At 43.7% G+C, this 10,000-nt stretch overlaps 1 protein-coding gene across 1 annotated transcript in view; it reads right to left on the bottom strand.

Moving 5' to 3' along the window:
- Positions 1-10,000, bottom strand: part of nubp1 (nucleotide binding protein 1 (MinD homolog, E. coli)) — a 66,063-nt gene that overhangs the window by 27,028 nt on the left and 29,035 nt on the right. Inside the window, exons 5-7 of the mRNA XM_017718312.2 lie at positions 8,138-8,170; positions 6,705-6,795; positions 3,187-3,341 (exon numbers count right to left, since the gene is read on the bottom strand). Coding sequence (XP_017573801.2) covers positions 3,187-3,341; positions 6,705-6,795; positions 8,138-8,170 — 279 coding nt within the window. The remainder of the gene's footprint in view (positions 1-3,186; positions 3,342-6,704; positions 6,796-8,137; positions 8,171-10,000) is intronic.

Genomic DNA, 10,000 nt, shown 5'->3' with positions numbered 1-10,000 from the left:
ATAGCTATATGAGCACAAAATAAGCTTCATTAGAATGTATTAATAACTTTCAACGATACAGTAACATGAACATCATCACCAGCGAAGGAGCTGAAGGTGTCGCTTTCAAAGGCGTTGAAATGCTGTATTGCAACGTGAGCGCTACGATCAGGGACTCCATCAGAGAGACATGCAGCGCTGCAGCTGGGCTTCAGCCTGCTCTACTGCACATGGGTCGGAATGTCAAACTCGGAAAATGCATTAACTGCATAAAAATGTTACCGTTAATGTTTTACTGCATTATTAACGTTCACCTTCACAGCGTTAATCTGAACACAAGGTGGATGTTTTTAAAGCGGAGTTTAAACTGCAGGTAAATCGGATTCGTTTCTCAGATCCGATCTGTTGAGGTGACTGTCCACTCCGCTCTGGGTAAGAGATCACCGAGTTGGTCACACAGGCACAGACTTTCTAAACCGAATGTGAATGGGGGGCTTATAAGGGCTCATAAGAGAGTTCTGCACTCAAGATACGCTAGACTCAAAATAATAAAATAAAATGTTACTATATTAATAACACACAGTGTACTACTGCATCGCCAACATGCACTCGCTTGTGAATGTACTTGAGTCTCAAATGTAAAAGAAGCCTGAGCTCTAAATGTTTGTAAAGAACAATACTGAGGAAACTTATGCGTCAAAATAACATAAAATAATATAAGATATAAGCATTCAAAATACTTTTACTTTGGATACTTGGGTACATTCACAAGCAAGTACTTCTGTCCTTTTACTCAAGTAGAAATTCTATCTATCTATCTATCTATCTATCTATCTGTCTGTCTGTCTGTCTGTCTGTCTGTCTATCTATCTATCTATCTATCATCTATCTATCTATCTATCTATCTATCTGTCTGTCTGTCTGTCTGTCTGTCTGTCTGTCTATCTATCTATCTATCTATCTATCATCTATCTGTCTGTCTGTCTGTCTGTCTGTCTGTCTGTCTGTCTGTCTGTCTATCTATCTATCTATCTATCTATCTATCTATCTATCTTCTATCTATCTATCTATCTGTCTGTCTGTCTGTCTGTCTGTCTGTCTGTCTGTCTATCTATCTATCTATCTATCTATCTATCATCTATCTATCTGTCTGTCTGTCTGTCTGTCTGTCTGTCTGTCTGTCTATCTATCTATCTATCTATCTATCTATCTATCTATCTGTCTGTCTGTCTGTCTGTCTGTCTGTCTATCTATCTGTTGTTGGAAGAGAACCTCATATCCCCTAAAAGGTCACTTTACAGGAGAAGGAAAAAACCTACTGTACGTTTAATGTAAATAAATGGAACCAGAACTTTTTCCAAGTCATTTTGGGTCGTTTCTTTTGATCGATTCATCATGAAATTCAAACACAATGTAAAGGACAACAGGCTTTTTCAAATTATGTCAAAAAGTGAAAAATTACAAAAATGGAGATACAAGGTTTTGTTACGACAGCAGTGATTATACACACACACACACACACACACTCACATATATATATATATATATATATATGTGTGTGTGTGTGTGTGTGTATGTACACATACATACATACACACACACACACACACACACACACACTTTCTACAAACAATTATATGTAAACACAGACATTTGTGTCATGTGACTGCAGAACATGCAGCATATCATATCATATCATGTCAAGCTAATAAGATAAACTAATTGGCAAGCAAGGCAGCTAATTAAGTGACATAAAATGACCAAAACAACTGTGAAATAATTAATAGCAGTTATTATGAGGGTTCTAGCTATGTCTCACGCATGTATGAAATAGAGCTAGAACAGAAGCTGTAGTTCCTATTTGGCTCTGCTGTTGTGCAGTTGGAAAAAATCCGCCCTAAGACACGACTATTGCCCAATAAAATGGACAACTGCCCTATTTCACTAAAACTTCTGCAATAGGTGAGTAGATGACTGAACACACAAACACGAGAAGAGGAACTGAGCCATTTCTTGTGGTATGAAGAAAATGCACAGCCAGCCTTTAAAGCATTTTGCATCTAAGCACAATTCTACACTTCCATTACAGCTGTTCTGTAATCAGAGCAGATATTCCACATTATATCATGAAGACTCATTTCCGGTCTCAGTGAATTAGAAATATCGGTGTGTGGAGCTGCTGAGTGAGGATGGAGCCTGCAGGCTGCTTGTGACTGAGCAGTTTCAATTGAAATAAAAGATCTGTACAAACGAAAAAATAACAGAGCACAGCTGTCATGGTTCTGTGAATGCAGCAGGACGAATCTGTTCGGGCAGGTGTGAGCGTCTACAGGCAACGTCGCACACGCATTTGTTTAAAAAACATCCTGCGTGAAGAGATGCAGCCTGATGGAGCATTCAGAGCAGTGCTGAGTAACACATCACCTACCCTGGACAAAGCAGCTTCACTGGAGTGACAGCAGAAGCATTTTAGTTAAATATTACTTGATTAAACATGTACAGGTCTCCTGCAGTCACAGCCAAAACGCTACACATCCCTCCTCAAACTCCACGTAAAAATAGGAATGTAAGTCAATCGACACCGGTCAGGCGTAACGTTCTGACCACCTCCTCGTTTCTACGCTCACTGTCCACTTTATCAGCTCCACTGACCGTATAGCTGCACTCTGTAGTTCTACAGTTACAGACTGTAGTCCATCTGTTTCTCTGATACTCTGTTACCCTGTTCTTCAGTGGTCAGGACCCCCATGGACCGTCACAGAGCAGGTACTGTTTGAGTGTGTGTTGTGCTGGTCTGAGTGGATCAGACACAGCAGTGCTGCTGGAGTTTTTAAACACCTCAGTGTCGCTGCTGGACTGAGAATAGTCCACCAACCAAAACTATCCAGCCAGCAGCGTCCTGTGTGCAGCGTCCTGTGACCACTGATGAAGGACTAGAGGATGACCAACACAAACTGTGCAGCAGCAGATGAGCTGTCGCCTCTGACTTCACATCTACAAGGTGGACCGACGAGGTAGGAGTGTTTGACTGGAAGTCAAACAGATAAAGGGGGTCTCTGAGTTTTGTGGAAAGTAACAGGTTGTTTTTTCCACGCTCAAAGTCACACTCACAAGCAAAGCACACACAGGAAGCCCGCTTGAGTGACTCTGGTTCCCTTTTGAGGGGGTTCAGAGTATCTACGGCTCAGTGTGTTTATGTGAGGCTACCTGTGGTGTGGTGATGATGACGGCTCCATCAATGCCAGCTCCACTGAGGTACTGCACCACAGACAGGTGCTCGTCTGAGGTGCCCGGTGGCGTGTCCACTACGAGGTAGTCCAGCTCACCCCAGTCTACGTCCCTCAGGAACTGCTTTATCATGCCTGGACACAAACAACGAACACATCATAAAAACAAGCAGCAACGCATCTACAGTGTAAATAAAAAGACCCCTAACATTTTTACAGTAACTCACACAACCTCACGATGCGAGTTCACTGCATTTATAACACGTCATTTACAGCTCAGTAATCTTTGTGTTACATTCTAACAGATAATAGACAAGCTACACCACCAAATTACTGCTTTACAGAATAAAGCATCCAAGCCTTACATCACCAAGCGCAATGCAAAGCGTGGAATGCAGTGGTGTAAAGCGCCGCCACTGGACTCTAGAGCAGTGGAGACGTGTTCTCTGGAGTGACCAATCACGCTTCTCCGTCTGGGAATCCGATGGACGAGTCTGGGTTTGGCGGTTGCCAGGAGACGGTACTTGTCTGACTGCATTGTGCCGAGTGTAAAGTTTGGTGGAGGGGGGATCATGGTGTGGGGCTGTTTTTCAGGAGGTGGGCTCGGCCCCTTAGTTCCAGTGAAAGGAGCTCTTAAAGCTTCAGCACCAAGAGATTTTGGACAATTTCACGCTCCCAACTTTGTGGGAACAGTTTGGTGACGGCCCCTTCCTGTTCCAACATGACTGCACACCAGTGCACAAAGCAGGTCCCTAAATACACGGATGAGCCAGTTTGGTGTGGAAGAACTTGACTGGCCTGCACAGAGTCCTGACCTCAACCCCATAGAATACCTTTGGGATGAATTAGAGTGGAGACTGTGAGCCAGACCTTCTCCTCCAACATCAGCGTCTGACCTCACAAATGCTCTTCTGGAAGAACGGTCAAAAATTCCCATAAACACTCCTAACCCTTGTGGAAAGCCTTCCCAGAAGAGTTGAAGCTGTTATAGCTGCAAAGGGTGGGCCGAGATCATATTAAACCCTATGGATTAAGAACGGGATGTCACTCAAGTTCATATGTGTGTGAAGCCAGACGACCGAATACTTTTGGAAATACAGTGGAGCTATAAAGCGAAACCTTCCGCTCCCTCAGCAGACGCACATAATAGAACTATGGATAAATCAACGAGCAGCAAACTAACAAAAGCAGCTTAAATACACCAGTGACCCTACGTGTGTCTTCTGATATGGATACTTAATGTTGATGATGGTAATATAATGATACATTTGAAATAATAAGGTTTCTTTGGGGTCTATTTTGCCTTGCCATGAATTTATTTAAAAAAAAAAAAAAAAAAACACTTTTGGCCAAAAACTGTATAAAACAGCGTCTCAGTCATCAGGCAGGGAATTCAGAACCAGTTCATGTAGGAACTTTCTGTGAGGAGCTTTTAGAGGGGGACGTCTGGTTCCCATCACCACCACTATAAACAGTTCCGTGAATGGAGCACGTCTCACCGAACAGCTCTGAAGGACTTTGTGTTAATGATTTAGGGGTGTGGAGTCTTTGAAAGACTGGTGGAATTCCCCTGCACATGTTGACCCGTGTATTTTGAGATTACTGAGTACAAGCCCTCCTGAAATGCGGTGTTTGATAAGAATGTGTGTGGAGAGGAAGGTCACTGGGAGTCTGTGTTTTGGAGAGTGACTTTCCTTGTTAGGGAAGTTAGAATGAGAAGTGTTTTTGAAGGGGAGTTCCACCAATTTTACAACTGTGCTGCATAATTAAGTGGTTAATATGTAAACAGAGTCATTCAGAGCGGTTTGGTGTGAGAAACTTCCCGAGTCAGATCTGTCCACAGTGGTGGTGATAGGAACCAGACGTCCCTCTAAAAGCTCCTACAGAAAGTTCCTACAGGAACTGGTTCTGAATTCACTGCCTGATGACTGAGACGCTGTTTTATGACTAAACTTTCCCATAAAACGTTTCTATTTATTTAAGTCTGTTCCATTTTGTTGCCAAAAAGGAGCACGTTTACTTCTGCTTCACTTCAGGCCAGATCCAGCACTGCTCTGCGTTCAGTCGGACCTCTTACAGCGTGTGAATCTTGTTTACCGCTGTGGTCCCAGCAGGACAGGTTTTTGGTCATCCTGTGTAAATAAAGTGGCAATAAATTATGAGGGGCAGAAGGAAGCAGCAGACAAGTGGTCCCTGCTGAGAGGGAACTACATTACCCACCTCTTCCTCCCACCAGCCACCAGCGCTACAGATGACTGGGGCAGATTATCAGACAGCGATGTTTTTACACTGACTCAGGGGAAGTGAAACTAGGCTAAATGTGGCACTCTTTTCTTGCAAAGAAGGAACTCAACTTTTTTCCTTTCAAATGTAGTTAAACATCGCCTTCTTCAGCTGGACAACACTGAGACTGTCATTACGACGTAATAAGAGCTTTAAAAATATGTTCTAATACAATCATTTTAATTTAATAGTTTTAATAAAAAACTCACTGTCCACTTTATCAGCTCCACTGACCGTATAGCTGCACTCTGTAGTTCTACAGTTACAGACTGTAGTCCATCTGTTTCTCTGATACTCTGTTACCCTGTTCTTCAGTGGTCAGGACCCCCATGGACCCTCACAGAGCAGGTACTGTTTGGGTGGTGGGTCATTCTCAGCACTGCAGTAACACTGACATGATGGTAGTGTGTTAGTGTGTGTTGTGCTGGTGCAATGGATTGATTAGTGTTTATAGTCACTCCAGCTGGTTTCCTGATACGTTTAATCTGCAGTGAGAAACTGACGAACTCTGAAAAGTCGTGAAGTCGCTTCTCTTTCATAGGATTCCAGTTCGAGTTCTCTCATTCCACCTTAAATGGTGCAGCAGTTACATTCTGCTGCCTTAGGCACCATTTAAGGTGGAACAGGGAAATTTGAACAAGAAGCTGGTGAATGAGAAGCGACTTCAGCCTCGTAAAAAGTCGAACGTTGAGAGACGTTTTACAAGAAACTGATCTACTTCTGAGGAAAAGTTTCCTGCTGGAGATGCGAGAAAAGCAGCTGTAGCTGAGCTGAAGCTCAAAGCAGAGCAGGCTGAGTGTTTATTTTATCCTATACTAGAACATTAACACACACTGAGACATATTTACATCCAAGAAGGTAAAATGGACCTTAGGTGCTGAGGCTCCCAAGGTGGTTTGGTTTTCGTTGAAAGGACAAACCGGCTCGTCTTAACATTTACGTTGCCGACTCCTGGTATAAACAGTTCCAGCATAATTAATGGTCTAGACTTTTAAAAATCTGAAAAAACATGCAAGCCCCCCAAAAAACAAACAAACAAACAAAAAAAAAAGCGCTGCGTGTTCTTGGAACGGTGCACGTACATTACTCTCACTCACTCCTGTGCTGCTTTAACTGGTGGAGCTGTGATTATTAACATATCAAAATAATTCATCAGCTGGAAAGCGTCTCGTTCATCAACGCTGAGCTGAAGCCGACAATGAAACAAATACACACCGTTCTTCTTGGGGCCCCTCCAGATAACTGCATCATCAGGGCTGCCGAGCAGGAAGCCGATGGACATGACCGCCAGGTTGTCCTCTACATACTACAGATAAGAGTGCGTATCAGTACAGCACACAAACACACACACAAGAGCACACTATCAGGACCAGAATGGTGTGTATTTAACCTGCTTTGTTCCTTTGTTTATTTTATTTTTAGGGATGGACATGATTATTTGAATGCATGGGAATACAAACTCGACTTAGTTGCAAATCCTGGTAACATCCTGCTGCTTAACACTGACCCAACCATGACATTAACATGACACGTCACGTCATGAATGGTCACCAAGGCACATAAGCACATGACCCAAGCCCAGTTAACCCCGCAGTGAATGTGTTAGGCTTGCAAAAACACTGAATATCCTTAGAATAAATGCAAATGTACAGAAAAGGTAACGCAGAGCTTGTATACCACCTGCTGTTGATTTAGACCAATCAGAAGCCACTACACTGTTGACATGACAACCCAATCACAATTACATTCAGTGTTCAAGCTTCCAAGACAGAAAGAATTAATCTGTTTGGGCTCTTGGCCCAAAAAACAGGCTTTAATTTAAAGAAAATGATCACAGTTTAAGTCTTAGGCTCAACCTTTCCAGGCTGAAGTGGCACAAATCTGATTTCCTGCCCTGATGTGACTCAGATCTGGTGTTTTCCGGTCTGTGTGGACACCAATCTGACCTATTCAAATACCTGACCTGAGCCACTTTCATAGGTGGTCCTAGATCGGATACGTATCCGATTCATGGCCATGTGATCTTAACGTGACCCTCAGATCGGAATTCATGTGCTTTTTCTCCACTGCTCTGTGCCATCATTAGCGTTACCATGGCAACAGCGCCAAACAGACGTTAAAGCCTGTAAACGGTGGAAAAGCAGCTCGTCTCACCTTTTTCTCCTCCGTCTGGCTCTAATAATGAAGCTGAGAGCTGATCAGAGTTAATGATCTTCTCAGCGAAGCTCGTTCTGCTCGTTAGTTTGTGCTGATGATGCAGTGATTCAGTCACGTGACGTCCCTGAGTAGGAGGAGCTCATGAGGGTCAGTTCAGGCCGGTTCATCACTTTAATGACAGATTTGAGTCACTAACCTAAACGAGGGTGAACCATCATGTCGGGGAGATCGGATCTGAGCAAAAAATCAGATTTGAGCAACGAGACTTAACGTGAACGTAGCTTTAATCTCAATATTGGTCAGAAAAATGTCCAAATCGTCCAGCACCTATTCATAAAATAGCCACTGTAAAGCTGCTTTGTGACAACATCCGTTGTAAAAAGCGCCACAAATAAATTTGATTTGATTAAATATGAAATATTTTCAAACAGCAGAAGTGGCTGAAATGTCCATCCCTTCTTGTTTTACAGTAAAAGCATGCAGAGCCTCACCACAGGAGACCAGCCAGAGCCGCTCTGATGAACCTGCAAGAAGAAAAGAAAAGTTAAAAACAGCCCTGTCTGCAGAAACAGCACACAAAGCAAGGGCCCGGTTTAATGCGATTGCATCACATTTACAGGCAATCATGTTACTCTTTGGGTAAATGCGGCTAAATGAACTCATAAAAACAGAATGTGTGTGTTAAACATAGTTAGAGTGAACTGTAGGTACAGAAACAGCAGCACTTATAACCATGTGGACGGCAACAGTGCGAAAGATCACAACACCACATGCCAAACAAAGACGACCCGCATCAGAAAAGAGGAACAGAATCTACAGTGAAAACTCAGAACACAGGCTGCTGAGAGCCACCAAACCCGGCCCTGAGAAAACTCGAGTTTCAGCACTCAGCGAGCAAATGCTGCAGGTCTGAGAAGGTCCTCCAATCTGGAACTTTCTCTTTATACAACAGCAAACTTTCTTCTGTCTTCAGTGGTGCTGTAGAAGTTGTGAAACCTTTCAATATCTACATAAACGTGGCCTAAAACGTGATCAGACCTCCACTGAAAGCAGGCTGTGTATTTACGTATTAAGGTCACATGCAGAAAAGAGGGTCCGGCTAAAAGAAGTTCCGGCTCGATGTTTCGGCCTCAAATGATCTCAAAATCAACATGAAGATGTGATGACAACAGTAGATCATTTGCTCTCATCCTCAGAGACGCTGCGTCGCCGAGTTTAGACTGAGCTCTCTTTGAATTCTCCATTAACCCACTCGCAGGTCAGAGTCATCTGCTCGTGGGGGTCTGAACCAAAAATAGCGTCCTGTGGGCAGCGTACTGTGACCAGTGATGAAGGACGAGAGGATGACCAACATAAACTGTGCAGCAGCAGATGAGCTGTCGTCTCTGACTTTACATCTACAAGGTGGACCGACAAGGTAGGAGTGTCTAATAGAGTGGACAGTGAGTGGACACAGTGTTTAAAAACTCCAGCAGCACTACAGAGTCTGATCCACTCGCACCAGCACTACACACACTAACACACCACCACCACATCAGTGTTACTGCAGTGCTGAGAATGCTCTGTGAGGGTCCATGGGGGTCCTGACCACTGAAGAACAGGTGTGGATGTGGTGTGGATTGTCCATGGAGATCATCATGATGATGATCCAGTGGTGTAGTGACACCACCTCTGTCAAAAATGTGATCTTGCAGATTTGAACGAGGTAAACGGGACAAAGCCGGCGCGTCTGAACGCATCGCTCATGATACGTTATGTAAAACAAGGTTAACCTCTCTTAACTCTCCTTCTCCTCTCATTGATCTTTCGCTTTCAACAACGTATATTAGTCACTAAGCAGCCTAACAGAGACCAAACTGAGCAAGGCAGAATTGAAAACGGTGAGAAGAAAGTCCCCCAAACAGAACAGGGCGGAAATCTGCACCTTCAAAGAACTCACAACCACAGATGTGTGTCAGTCTGGGCAGCAGACGCTGCAGTCAAAAAGGTCACTGAGGACAAGACGTTCAATGCAGAAAAGACCACGGAAATCAACCCATGTCAGCCCTCGGCCGGCCACTTAGCCCTGTCCCTCTGCTTTGTGCGTCTAGGGGTGGGGTGTCCTGATTCCTGTTGAGATAGAGGGGTGGGCTGAGGTGTTGGGGCTACATGACCCTCCAAACGGAGGTTTTTCAGAGACTCCAAACAGAGAGAGATGAGAAATAAAGAAAAAACGGTGCTCTAACAATTTGTCCTACCCACCGAGTCGTCCTACTGAGCAAGTCATTACTACAGCGTATGGTCCTTTAAACGTCTCCTTAATATCATTACTTACTGCCTGATGAGGTGATTTATGCAAGAGAAATATCCTAATT

The sequence above is a fragment of the Pygocentrus nattereri genome, chromosome 14 (genome assembly GCF_015220715.1).
Source record: "Pygocentrus nattereri isolate fPygNat1 chromosome 14, fPygNat1.pri, whole genome shotgun sequence".
NCBI lineage: Eukaryota > Metazoa > Chordata > Actinopteri > Characiformes > Serrasalmidae > Pygocentrus > Pygocentrus nattereri.
This window is presented reverse-complemented; position numbering and strand designations above follow the sequence as displayed.